At 41.4% G+C, this 15127-nt stretch overlaps 1 protein-coding gene across 1 annotated transcript in view; it reads left to right on the top strand.

The window, feature by feature from the left end:
* Window positions 1-15127, top strand: part of LOC126279034 (uncharacterized) — a 587657-nt gene that overhangs the window by 436647 nt on the left and 135883 nt on the right. The window contains exon 3 of the mRNA XM_049979436.1: window positions 10815-10886. Within this exon, the coding sequence (XP_049835393.1) occupies window positions 10815-10886 (72 nt within the window). The remainder of the gene's footprint in view (window positions 1-10814; window positions 10887-15127) is intronic.

Below are 15127 nucleotides of genomic sequence, written 5' to 3'. Positions count from 1 at the left end.
GATGTCACATCTCCTGAACTGTGTGTCGTACAATAATGTAATTTTGCAGGTACATTTCAATAGTCTACGTGGGTGTGTTACGAATGGAGTTAGTGGTAAAGAGGTAATAAATTACAACTTCGTCTCTTATACCGCAGTTTTATTGCATGAACAGCGAAAAGTTAGTACACGACAATTTCTATTCCTTTCATTTTTCTGTGGAGGCCGTCAGCGAGAAGTAGGTTCCAAAAGGCTTGAAATTATATGACGATGATGATGACTTTGGTTTGTGGGGCGCTCAACGGCTTGGTTGTCAGCGCCCGTACAGATCCCCAATCTTCTCACTCTCCAGTCTCTCAGCTTTCCCGAATGGTGATGAAATGATGAGGACAACACGAACATCAAATTCACGGGTGGAGAAAATTCCCGACCCGGCAGGGAATCGAACCCATGACCCCGTGATCCAGAGGTAGGCAGCCAGCCCTCTGAAAGAAAGCGCTGAGCCACCGTGCCGGCAACCACCGGACCACGAGCTGCGGACTTGAAACTATATGTAGGGTTTGTTAGCAGTCGCTAAGTGTTCTTAGTCTCAAATACTGGGTGCATAAAGCAGTCTAGGTAACGTACACGCGATGAGTTATGCTGCCTCAACACACATACAGTTTCTAACTGTAAAACTTGACTTACTGTGTTAAGCCTTAAACATAAGATTATAGATCTTAATGAAAAGATTATGACAGCATATTAAATTGGGGCAGTAATTATATGAAATATTGGAAATCAAATTTACGTTTTCCCTTGAGGGCGTTAGATAGGCATCTGCAACTGGGGTTGTGCACGATAAAGTGTGAACCATAACCCGGATTAGCCGTGTAGTAACATGAATATGGAAATCGACACTTAGAAATAGTAGAGACATAAACCGTGTAAACGGTAATAGGCATAGCAGAAAAGCATAGTTCATATTTGTTGTAAATAGTCGAACAACAGAGATATCGTTAAGTGTAGACAGAGCTGTGGCATGAGTGCATTTCTTGAATCACTTAGGTAAATGAAAGGATGTAGCTATGGTACGTTAGACAACCGAACAAATGAGCTTTGGGGTAACAGTGGCGATTATTCCTTCAATAAGGATATGACCGATATCTTCCGTACTTGTCATCGTCATCTCATTCTACAGCGTGATCAAACTAACAAAATTAGTTTTAAAAGCTCAATTAGCTCTATTATTGTGCATTTTATTACATCTTTTGCGTGAGACCGCTATGCGATCATAGTTATGGGGGGAGGGGGCAGAAGCTTGTATGAAGTTCATAACCGCTAAGCTGACGGCATCCTTTGGTAAGTGACTCAGCATCTACATCTACATCGATACTCTGCAAATCACTTTCAAGTGCCTGGCAGAGGGTTCATCGAACCACCTTCACAATTCTCTATTATTCCAATCTCGTATAGCGCGCGGAAAGAATGGACCCCTATATCTTTCCGTATGACCTCTGATTTCCCTTATTTTATCGTGATAATCGTTCCTCCCTATGTAGGTCGGTCAACAAAGTATTTTCGCTTTCGGAGGAGAAAGTTGGTGATTGGAATTTTCGATGTAGTCCGTCAGTCCTATCTGGTAAGGATCCCACAACGCCCACCAGTATTCTAAAAGAGGACGGACAAGCGTAGTGTACGCTGTCTCCTTAGTCGGTATGTCACATTTTCTAAGTGTCCTGCCAATAAAACGCAGTCTTTGGTTAGCCTTCCCCACAACATTTTCTATGTGTTCCTTCCGATATAAATTGTTCGTAATTGCAATATGTAGGTATTTAGTTCAATTTAAGGCCTTTATATTTGACTGATTTATCGTGTAACCGAAGTTTAACGAGTTCCTTTTAGCGCTCAAGTCGATGACCTCACACTTTTCGATATTTAGGGTCAACTGCAACTTTTCCCGCCATTCAGATATCTTTTCTAAATCGTTTTGCAGTTTGTTTTGCCCTTCTGATGACTTTATTAGTCGATAGACGACAGCGTCATCTGCAAACAACCGAAGACGGCTGCTCAGATTGTCTCCCAAATCGTTTATATAGATAAGGAACAACAAAGGGCCTATAACACTAACTTGGGGAACGCCAGAAATCACTTCTGTTTTACTCGATGACTTTACGTCAGTTACTACGAACTGTGACCCCTCTGGCAGGAAATCACAAATCCAGTCACATAACTGAGACGATATTCCATAAGCGTCCTTACCAACAAATGTAGCACATTAGTGCCCGAAACTGGTGCTTGAGTCAACAATATTAAATAAGAAACAGATGATTGTATTAATAAATTATTGGCAACTGACGCCCTCGTTCTTCTGAAGAGGAGTTTCCGCAGCGCAGACAAGCGATGTGAAAACGACATTATCGAGCACGTGCTTACCGGAGCGAAAGTGGTTATGAAAACTGCCCACGAGAGGTCAGTAGTCGCTAGCCGTAATGCAGAGCTGCTCGTGTTAACGAAATGGAACTACTTGTTCAGGCCGTTTCCGTGAATGAAATCCGTCAGCTGAGTGATTCCCCCGAAGAAATTTCGAGAGAGTAATACATTACAGACTGCCTCCTCCTCCAAAGAGATGCACACAGAGAAAAAACTATAAAATTATTTACATATTTTCTCAGGTATACGGTTTTAATATGTGAATTATCTAGAAGTTGAAGCTTACCTGGAGGCCTTTGTTCCAGCTGGAATGTGACCTATCGTCCATGTATGCGATGTGACGGACTAGTGACTGCACCTTGCCGTCGCATTATGACAAGGTACGGTGTTTTGTTCCGCACGAATTTAATTAGTTACAGAGACAGCAAACTACGGGATACGCGAGAACTGTGATTTATACTTTATTCCTTACACCTCCACGTAGTGAACTCCTGGACTGCATGTACACTAAACGATTGTCTATTGCCATTTCAATTTCATTACGGCATAGTTTAGACACGTGATTTGTTTTGAGGATGACGATACTAGATTTAGAAATTCGAACCTATATCGAGATTGTGAAGCTAGCACGAAAGAGAGTATGTCTGTGCCAGCAGAAATTCTGTATTGCATCGGTGGATGTTTGCAGTTGCGACGTAACAGTTTACCATGAACTGACAGCGACTTTCCCTGTAAAATGTCGAGACCAACAGTACCTATGGTATAATTCTATACATAAAATGCAACGTCCTTGAGTTTGCTTTGCAAGTTCTAACAAAAATGTTAAAATGTATGTGAAATCTTATGGGACTTAACTGCTAAGGTCATCAGTCCCTAAGCTTACACACTACTTAACCTAAATTATCCTAAGGACAAACACACACACCCATGCCCGAGGGAGGACTCGAACCTTCGCCGGGATCAGCTGCACAGTCCATGACTGCAGCGCGTCAGACCGCTCCGCGCAGCCTAGTTCTGACATATACTTTATGAGTTTTGTATTCTGTAGCCTGTTATGTCCAACGTGAAGGACTACTGAATGGTTTTGGACAAAAGGGTATTTTAAGTTTGTAGTGAATAACAGCTTTAGAAAGTGACTGCTGTAATTATCACAAATAACGCTGCAGTGGAAAATACTTCATTCAGCTACAGTGAATTACGTCAATAAGAGACACTGATGTACACCTTAATGAGCACTGCGGAACTGGGAATCTCTTTTGTGTAGCAAGATAGTCACAGTAGTCAGACACTTTATAGTTACTGTTTCAGTGATCCTATTCTTCACCTGTGATCACATTTCCTCTTCATTTGCCCTTCTTTCGTGGTCGTTTCATACTTTTGGCATCTCAACTTCTTTTGTGATCTTTCTCTTTTTGCTTCTAAGTACTTCCTGAAGTGTCTTACTGTTAACCCTTTAATGCCAAGTGTCGCGAACTCGCATCATACCAATTTTTGAGCGCCAGTGCCGCTAAGTGCAGATTCTATATGAGGTTACCAAAGCTTCTGAGACGTGCAGCCGTCTCCTGAGTGTTCTGGGTACTTCTACAGCGATATTATTTTTAATTTTTTTCATTCATGTACAAAATTTATTCAGGCATTAAGGGGTGAAGAGTAACCTCCATAAGGCCTTATTTTTAAATGTTTCCAGAGAGCAAATTTTCAATTTGTTAATCTAATCTTTTTCATTCTGTAGTAACATTAAAAGACTCGGTCTCAGTTTACCATTACCTCCAATACGTTCTATATATTAAAATAAATCTAACTATTACTTCCCACTTCTCAGTCACACTTTCTTATTATTTGTTGTAACATTTTTCTACATCGCATCTAATTCACTCAGTATGAGATTTTCTCATCTTTCACGTACATATAAACATTCTAACGTAGCTATAAACATATCCTGCTTTAATATCACATAATATTTTATAAGGATGCATTTTTACAGCGAAGTATATTCGTTGTCATATGCTCTTTCCACTTTACTGATTCTTAGGTCTGTTACATATTTTTTAATCTATTCACAACATTCCTCGAAGATATCTAAACGCTTATAACTTTCCCTTTTTTGAGATTTTTGCTTTTGCATATTTCACATTAAAGCTTTTCCTGTTCCTTATTATTTCTAAACCGTATTTGGTATCAGTTTCTGAAAGTGTCACAGAATTTTCTGGAGGATCTACTGACAGTGTTTCTAAGTCGCTTTCCATTTTCTTCACAGTACGATTTTTCTAGTTTTGAAAATATGAAGTTCTGAAATTCAAAACTTTAGCGTTAATTCTAAAAACTGTTCCGGCCCTATATTACTTTTTAGTATGATTGGCCTTGATAATCATACTACAAATATTCACTTTATATAAACTGTTTGTTCAGGTTTCATAAATTAAGCTGCTTAACTTCATTTTGTAATGACAATCTTTTTTACGTTTGTGTAATAATATATTTCTGTTCTCTATACGAGCTTCCTTGTCCAAACCCATAAAAACAGGTTCTCTCACAATGATTTTTCTACGGTAAATATGAAAAGTTGTTTGATGGTTCATGTCCCACATGCATATTTGATTTTCCACTTAACTATGTGGGTGAGCCCGTCAACAGGCAGCAAGAAGACAAGTACCATCGTCAATAGGGCAAGTGTTGGTGAATCACCGTGGTGTTCAAGTTAAATAGCTGCCCTTTGCTTACCAGCCACAATCGTCTTATGCTTATGAGACGTTTTGTCTATAGATTTTTTTTTCAGCAAAGACAGCCTGAAAGTATCGCAGTAGGAGAGAGAATGTACGAACAGTACAAGATATGCTTGAATGAAATCTCTCTCTCTCTCTCTCTCTCTCTCTCTCTCTCTCTCTCTCTCTCTCTCTCTATCTATCTATCTCTCGCTTCTTTCGTTTTTTCTCTGTTGACAGAAAAAAAATGGAACAATTTAGTGATGATGTTGAAAGCTTATCTTTCTTCATCATCATTAGCTTTTCATAGCATCAGAAATTGAAACATATCTGCCTGAAACTTAAATTAAAATTTTAAATAAATGTTCAGTCTTTCAGTTGATGAAAAACTGTTAAATCATGTTGCTGATGAGAAATTATCATATTGCCCCATGCCACTTTCGACAATGTCTGCATAGATTACTCAGCATACAGAAGTCTCCGACACATCATATCTTGTGCACGCGTAGCATGATGTTATAAATGGATTGGTATCAGAAGACAAAGAAAACGTGTCAACAAAGTCAAGCCTTTTCCTTCGGAATGACAATTGTGGAACTGGAAACCGATCCGTAGATCATCGTTGACATATTCCTGAATGGGCACTATTGTTGTACAATCACACGAGGTTGGGTGACAATCACTGCACTAAATTTCCTTAATGGAAACAGGCGATCACACCAGTTATGGACTGATGTGATCTACATCTACATCCATACTCCGCAAGCCACCTGACGGTGTGTGGCGGAGGGTACCCTGAGTACTTCTATCGGTTCTCCCTTCTATTCCAGTCTCGTATTGTACGTGGAAAGAAGGACTGTCGGTATGCTTCTGTGTGGGCTCTAATCTCTCTGATTTTATCCTCATGGTCTCTTCGCGAGATATACGTAGGAGGGAGCAATATACTGCTTGACTCTTCGGTGAAGGTATGTTCTCGGAGCTTTAACAAAAGCCCGTACCGAGCTACTGAGCGTCTCTCCTGCAGAGTCTCCCACTGCAGTTTATCTATCATCTCCGTAACGCTTTCGCGATTACTAAATGATCCTGTAACGAAGCGCGCTGCTCTCCGTTGGATCTTCTGTATCTCTTCTATCAACCCTATCTGGTGCGGTTCCCACACTGCTGAGCAGTATTCAAGCAGTGGGCGAACAAGTGTACTGTAGCCTACTTCCTTTGTTGTCGGATTGCATTTCCTTAGGATTCTTCCAATGAATCTCAGTCTGGCATCTGCTTTACCGACGATCAACTTTATATGATCATTCCATTTTAAATCACTCCTAATGCGTACTCCCAGATAATTTATGGAATTAACTGCTTCCAGTTGCTGACCTGCTATTTTGTAGCTAAATGATAAGGGACCTATCTTTCTATGTATTCGCATCACATTATACTTGTCTACATTGAGATTCAATTGCCATTCCGTGCACCATGCGTCAATTCGCTGCAGATCCTCCTGCATTTCAGTACAATTTTCCATTGTTGCAACCTCTCGATACACCACAGCATCATCTGCAAAAAGCCTCAGTGTCCTCAGTCGTACCATATTTGGTTAAAGTTGAGCCCATTAGGGAAAATGATACTTTCCCATTAAAGAAATTACACTGGCATCAAACATGCCACCAACTGCACCCCAAATTACATGGAGTGCAAAGAATGAGTTAGAGAGCCATATACATATTCAAATATTTAAATTAACATATTCAAATGTTAGAAGGCTTATTTCTGATTACAGATACAAGCATGGAGACACTCTGGTATCACAATGTTAACATAGAAAAGTACTAATCTTGGTAAGTCTGATGAGCCCAGCAAGTGATGTACAAGGAGTTCCTATTTCTACATATTAACACGCGAGTAATGATTTCTGACAAAAGTTGTCTCAATTAATGGAATGCTAACATTTGCTGGAAGCCCCAAAACAAGTCAACTGCTCAGGCAGTTCAACTCCTTGGTCTGTCTACGAAGAGTATTACTGAGGAAAGTGGTGGTGCAGTACTTGAAGGAATATACTACTATCTCATATGGGTGGAATTCGAATCGCTGTGCTATCATTCTGTTTTAGACTTCCGAGGCGGAAAATTTCTTGACAGATTCTCCCCATCATTACACTATTACTAATGACTTGGGTGTTCACGACCTTCCTTCATTATAGAATATCGATCCTTGTTTGAGTCTTAGTCCAGCCCTTACCGTTAGCCTAGCGGAACTACAATTATATCTGAGAGCACACAATAGCACAATCCAACTATTTAATTACGAGACTATCGTTTATTTTAGGAATCTAGACTGCGGTTACGCGATGCTCCGTATCAAATGGATAATACTACCGGTACCTTTATAAATGTACTGAAAACCCTGGGATAATGACAGACTGAACCGTAACATCTGAGCGCAGGGCTACAATCGAGTGGCAGATCTGAGTATTGCGTAGAAAATTCCGTGGAGTTGAAATAGACACGGCTGTAGCATGAATGAAATATTCGCGCAATTGCACATACATTCCAGCATGGTGTGATGGTGAACGGAACAGTGAGAAAAACAATACCATTCATTACGTAGCGACGTAATTAATTTGAGTAATATTACCGAAACAAAAGTAACGAAAGAGGATGACAGACGGAATCTTTATTCAAAACTGCAATCAATGTGTTTCGTTCTGGAGATTACCAAGTCTTATCAGTAAAGTCCGTCTAAGTGTAAAAATTGGGTTTTGGTGGCAAAGAAGGCATGCAGTAGAAAGTATGTACTTTTTTGAAAGGGGAAAAAAAGCACGGAAAAGAAAACTCACAAAGCAAGAAAGAACAGCGCATGATTCAACAAGTAACTGGTATAATATTAGCCGTACATTTCATTTGATTTCTTTAGTGAACTTTTGATTTACAGCTTCAACATTTTATATATGATGACGCTGAGACGCTAAAGTGTGTGCTGTTGCGAGTCGACTCTTTATGTCCATATTGGGCTACTACCTGTAACGTGATTTCCCTGCTCATTATCTGCGAGGAGAGGGATAGTGACAAGTGAGATCTAAAATCGTTTGATTTGTATGTTCGAAGCGCATCTCTAAAGCTTATTTCCGTATCTCTCTGCGACAATAAATGTTTCGGAGGGTTCCGTATTGTAGCAACGCACGAACATCTAACGTTACGCGCTGTAAGCTGTATTAATCGGGCTCAGTGATCTACGGTAGGATTCCTGCTATGGGTGCAGGAGGTCCCGATACTGAGAGTTTCGGAGAGAAATACAGCTCACCGTGCTCAGTGGTCGAAGGGTAAGCCGGCACGGTAGCTCAGCGTGTTCGGTCGGAAGGTTAGCTACCCTCTGTAATAATAAAAAGAAAATAAAAAAAACTGAATGAACGGATCAACGAAGAACCTGAAGGGGTGTCATTGGACGTCCGCCCCGTGTACATACGACGAACAATATAGAAGAGCTAGAAGAAGAAGAAGAAGAAGAGAGTGCGTGATTCCTGCTTTGGGAGCTGGAGGTTCCGGGTTCAAATCCCCGCTGAGCCCTTGAATTTTAATTCCTCGTGGCAGGTGCTACTGCCTGACGCCGTTGAACGTCTGGATAACTAAACGTTCCAAGTTGCCTATCTAATAGCTTCCAGGGGCAACAAATACTTGATTTTTCAGTATTTCATATGATTATTCACCGATTTTAAAATTCTGTCATAATATACTCATTGAAAGGTATAATTTTATGCGTAAGGTTTAACACAATAATGAAAGTATTGCAGTTGAAAAATGTATGCATGTCGTGAGACATCATAACTCACGGCATCCCAGTTACCGAGACTATATTCATCCAATATTTAAATGAGAGCGCCGGCCGGAGAGGCCAAGCGGTTCTAGGCGCTACAATCTGGAACCGCGCGACCGCTACGGTCGCAGGTTCTAATCCTGCCTCGGGCATGGATGTGTGTGATGTCCTTAGGTAAGTTAGGTTTAAGTAGTTCTAAGTTCTAGGGGACTGATGACCACGGATGTTAAGTCCCATGATGCTCAGAGCCATTTGAACCATTTAAATGAGAGAACGCACACACACACACACACACACACACACCATCACCCCAGCCGCGCACACCCACAAAACCGTGAAAGGAAAAATGTTCATTGCTCATTACATTTTGCTGTTGGTGCAGTAATTTCTGCATACAGCCGTAATTTCTGCATGAGGCACGGCTTTTTAATTCATTACTTCTTTACTAATAACTCCATACGCAACACATTTTGTAGACCGTTACCACATACAGGGCGTATCATAATTAATGGCGTAAACGCGTACAGTTGAAAGTACAGCATACTAGAAGCAAAAAAGTCTCCGTAAACATAGGGTCGAAAATGCATACCTTAAGAGCTACGAGCAATTTTTTATCTTCGATACTGTGAAACAATTCTCTTCTACTACTAGTTCTTTGGTTTCCATATTATGGTTACTGGTACTATGGACCAAAAGAAGAAAAAAGTCCAGTAAACATGTGCTCTAAAATGCATTCCTTAAGAGCTATGAGCACTTTTTCGTCTATGCTACTTTGAAACAACTCTTCTAATGACCAAGTGCTCGTAACCTTGAGCACATGTTTGCTGGACATTTTTTTCTTATTTTGGTCCACACTACCACTTCCCAAAATATGGAAGGCAAAGAGCTTGCAGTAGAAGAGATTTGTTTCACAATATTGAAAATCAAGAGTACCTCATTCCTCTTAAGGTATGTGTTTTACAGCCCATGTTTACTGAGACTTTTTTTCTTCTAGTATCGCGTACTTTCAACTGTATGCGGTTACGCCATTAATTATGATATACCTTGTGTACCACTGAATCTACCTGAAAAATTACATCATTCTGCGATGCGTAGTGCAGGAGATATGAGGTCAAACATTGAAACGCGTGAAAAACTAGATTTTTGCTTAAAACGGAGCTCTAATTACGCAGACTAAACTCATCCAGTGTTTGATAATGAGAGCACTTATAGGCTTCCAACAAATTTCTTTCATAATTTCACAATTTTTCTAAGCTTTCTACATACTTGACGTCAAATATGTAACTTGTTAGCTCATCTGTAAAGAAACGAAACGTTTAAAGCTGTTTTATGCACGGGGATACTATTCTTTAGAGAACTGGGGGGATTTGTTTATTGATTGTCGAAGTGAACTTCGTCAAACGTCTAATCAGGAAAAATTATTAATGTGCAGCACTTGGTCTAAAGTTTTACAGTAGTTACTTGCCTACTCTCCGCAGAATGAGCACGGAAAAATCATTTATTATGTGTATCAGTTGTTTTTAGTAAAGTGATGGAAAATTCTAAGAACTTATGCACAATATACTTATGCACCAACTCAATATATCGCAAAGGGTACCCGGACAGGAAACACTAGCGGGGCAGAGACTGCCAATTCGGCACCCGGAAGCCCACGAATGAGAGAAATAGATTGCTAGTAGTAACAAGATTACGAGTTGATCGTCACTCCTTTTGAGTGTGTCCAGTTTTATTTGTAACTCTTGGATGAGAAACTTGATTGCTGTTTCAACATATTACTAGCAAGGCTGTCAGAGCTATCTGCAGGAAACGAACCTGTCAACAGCGATCGCGAAACGATGAGCGGCCGCTAGTCCCGTGTAACCACTTCGACTACACCTTGCGCTCCTCACATGGCAGCTGACTCGATGTTTTCTATTGCAGACGGCGCTGCAGGGCGGTGGCGTGGTGCCGCTGCAGCCACGAATGGCACAACTGGAGACACTGGAGGCTAAGGTACGTAAAGCTACTTTTCCAGACACTTTACAAGTAACATTTGTTGATTGGCAACGGGAGTCTCCGCAGAAGACCGTGGGAACAGTGTAGGAAAATCCTCCGCTCAAAATGTGTGTGGCAACATGAACTCTGCATTACTTGTTACATTCACTATGTTGAAATCTGACAAGTAGCTCCGACAATATAAGAAGTTGAAGGGTAAAGTGATCAGAAATAAGATCTAATGTCTGCAAGTGACTGAATTTGTCACGTTAATATTGACATGACCTTGTCTCTCAATAAAAATCAGCAGGTAATTATACATTCTTGAAGTCTAACTTCCCTTTAGGATATCAATCTTCCATTTACAGTCAAAGATACAAATTTCATTTCACATAATATATTCTATAGTATTAGACACATAATCCACAGAGCATCTGTTACAATTACGGATAGGTGATATTTAACGTAGCTATTAAAATGATCCCTTGACTGAGTCGTACCCATTATGCAAATAGTAAGTTGCTCGCTGGACCCTACAAATAAATAAACAGCAAAGCGAGTTTTCATCATTCACCTTGCCCTTTTTGGATGGCTTTAAGCATGCACTTTTTATTTCAATGCTTTTCTTCTTGTCACTAAAATTTCAAACAAATCAGTACAATTAGTGCCTTGTCACTGTAACAGATAGCATCAGAGTTCTATATCGCACCCTATTATGCACAGAATGTTCCAAAAACTGGTTCAAATGACTCTGAGCACTATGGGACTTAACATCTGTGGTCATCAGTCCCCTAGAACTTAGAACTACTTAAACCTAACTAACCTAAGGACATCACACACATCCATACCCGAGGCAGGATTCTAACCTGCGACCGTAGCAGTCGCGCGGTTCCGGTAGCAGTCGCGCGGTTCCGGACTGAGCTCCTAGAACCGCTAGACCACCGCGGCCGGCACAGAATATTCCGTGCGGCCAAGATGTTACTGCGCCTACAACATTTAGCAATACTTGTTCCACCGCTGCCGAGACTAACATTTACGATAGGCGCGGACAGGATGTTACCCGCGACTGGTACGTATTCGTTTCTGTGGTAACAATTGACAGGGGCTTCTTTGCAATGTGCAGCCGGTTCCACAGTTTCCTCGCAGAAACGCTTGTAGCTTAGAGTCTATAGCACACTCTTGTGAGTCAGTTCTGTGCTCGAGTATTATGCAAACGTGATACACTGTAGCCAACTGAAGTATAGTTATTTTACATTCACTTCCGTGTATGCAAGGAACATGGTGAGTTATAGTTTGCTGAAGTCATCATGGATCCTAAACGTGCGGTAGCGTTCTCGCTTCCCGCGCCCGGGTTCGATTCCCGGCGGGGTCACGGATTTTCTCTGCCTCGTGATGACTGGGTGTTGTGTGATGTCCTTAAGTTAGTTAGGTTTAAGTAGTTGTAAGTTCTAGGGGACTGATGACCATAGATGTTAAGTCCCATACTGCTCAGAGCCATTCGAACCATTTTTGGATCCTAAACGGATCAAAATTCAAACTGATTTCCTTAACCATATAACACAGTTAGAAAACACAGCTACAATAATGTGAACTACTTCACTGGTTTCAGTGTACTTCATACTCTATATGTGTTGTTGTTGTTGGGATGTTTAAGGGGGACTAAACAGCTAAGGTCATCAGTCCCCCACTCTATATGTGAGATCTAACAATTAACAAGCTTCTGGAACCTGTCACATAGTTCGAACTGGAACGTTGTAATTTACTACAAGTAATTAATATGTGAGTGCAGGCTTTCTGGGCGAATTTCATATATGACGTCTTCACGGGTTGTCAGCCGAGTAGCGTCGTCGCCTCGTAGCAACGTTTCGATAGAATGCGTCTCCATCATCTTCAGGCGAAGTGTCGGGATATCGTCCGTCGCGGACTGAGATATCCCGACACTTCGCCTGAAGATGATGGAGACGCATTCTATCGAAACGTTGCTACGAGGCGACGACGCTACTCTGACAACCCGTGAAGACTTCTTATAAGTAATTAATAGTTTAGCACATCCCTAGTTACAATAAACACTAACTAGTAAAACGTGGTAATTGCATGGTAATTTTAACTCCACAGGTACAGCGATTGACTGTACAGAAGACGATTCACAGCAACAAATATCGCTGAAGTCTGAATATAGTTGCGAAAATCACGAAAGTTTTGTTTTTTTGATCTGTCATGTTTGTGTATTAGATTATAATGTCGATCCATGTTGTGAAAAACGTGTTCCTTACGAAGCACACAAGACTCCGAGATACTGTCGGCCCAACAAGCTGACTACAGTGCTGGAGCAAGAACAGTACGATATGGGAACGACTCTGTGGTGCCAGACGAACTGACGTCGTGAATACTCGTAGAGTATGCAGTAACATTCTCTCAGAGGCATGCACTGGTCTTTCTCCCATATAGATACTCCAGGTGTTGTTCTGCGCATATCGTTAACAATAATATAACTCATAAAATCAATTTATATTTATATAATCAAAATTTTTCGATCTTTATGAATGCTTGAAGATGGAGCGACTTGTGTCTCGATACGGTTATCAAGAAATCTCAGAAGAAAAACAGCCGACTAGATGACCTCCAGGCGGAGAACCTATAACTCTGTACCGTTTCCTTGGTTTCGTCGCCTGGAAAGCGACACGAAAGGGGTGGGCGCTTTAATGCTATTGTTTTCGACGCCTTTGTAGCGCCATTGTAGTGTTGGAATGCAAGGACGCTGCTTTCGCGTAAATCATTTGCTTGGGCTGTCAACCAGCAATACCAGTGCCGCAGTTCGGGGTTTATAGGTGAAGGGAAACTGCGAACAACATGGCCAACAGAGTAAAATGGCGCTATTCATCTGCAAACTGCCCGCCTCCGTGACAGAAGTGGCTGGAACGCATCAGCGCTATGACGGACGACAACGAGATAATGTGTTAGGATGCTCCCGGTAGAAGAAATAGTCCTCATTATAATTTAGCCCTTTTTTCACATGATAACTGCGAACCATGGATGAAGGGTATCAGACGGATGCCATATTCCTGACTTCCGGAAAGCGTTTGACTCGGTGCCCCACTGCAGACTCCTAACTAAGAACCGAGCATATGGGATTGGTTCCCAAGTATGTGAGTGGCTCGAAGTCTTCTTAAGTAATAGAACCCAGTACGTTGTCCTCGATGGTGAGTGTTCATCAGAGGTGAGGGTATCATCTGGAGTGCTGCAGGGAAGTGTGGTAGGTCCGCTGTTGTTTTATATCTACATAAATGATCTTTTGGATAGGGTGGATAGCAATGTGCGGCTGTTGGCTGATGATGCTGTAGTGTACGGAAAGGTGTCGTCGTTGAGTGACTGTAGGAGGATACAAGCTGACTTGGACAGGATTTGTGATTGGTGTAAAGAATGGCAGCTAACTCTAAATACAGATAAACGTAAATTAATGCAGATGAATAGGAAAAAGAATCCCATAATGTTTGAGTACTCCACTAGTAGTGTAGCGCTTGTCATGCCGATTAAATATTTGGGCGTAACATTGCAGAGCCATATGAAGTGGGATAAGCATGTAAAGCAGTTGTGGGGAAGACGGATAGTCGTCTTCGTTTCATTGGTAGAATTTTAAGGGGATGTGGTTCATCTGTAAAGGAGACCGCTTATAAAACACTAATACGACCTATTCTTGAGTAGTGCTCGAGCGTTTAGGATCCCTATCAGGTCGGATTGAGGGAGGACATAGAAGCAATTCAGTGGCGGGCTGCTAGATTTGTTACTGGTAGGTTTGATCATCACGCGACTGTTACGGAAATGCTTCAGGAACTCGGGTGGGAGTCTCTGGAGGAAAGGAGGCGTTCTTTTCGTGAATCGCTACAATTTAGAGAACCAGCATTTGAGGTTGACTGTGGCACATTTCGCGGAAAGACCACTAAGATAAGATAAGAGAGATGAGGGCTCGTACAGAGGCCTAAAGGCAGTCATTTTTCCCTCGTTCTGTTTGGGAGTGGAACAGGGAGAGAAGATGCTAGTTTTGGTACGAGGTACCCTCCGCCACGTACCGTATGGTGGATTGCGCAGTATGTATGTAGATGAAGATGCAGTCCACAATTGGAATAGAGGTGTCTGCGCACAGCATCGGATCATTGGGTATATGCGCCTGCGTACTGTTGTGAATTCCCAAGCTCTTCAAAGATCACCTAGGCTGAGGGCGTAGGATACTATGAATGATGATCTGTCTCTTGAATGGGAAC

The sequence above is a fragment of the Schistocerca gregaria genome, chromosome 1 (assembly GCF_023897955.1).
Source record: "Schistocerca gregaria isolate iqSchGreg1 chromosome 1, iqSchGreg1.2, whole genome shotgun sequence".
Taxonomy (NCBI): Eukaryota; Metazoa; Arthropoda; class Insecta; order Orthoptera; family Acrididae; genus Schistocerca; species Schistocerca gregaria.
Note: the sequence above shows the minus strand (reverse complement) of the source record. Positions and strands in the feature narration are given on the sequence as shown.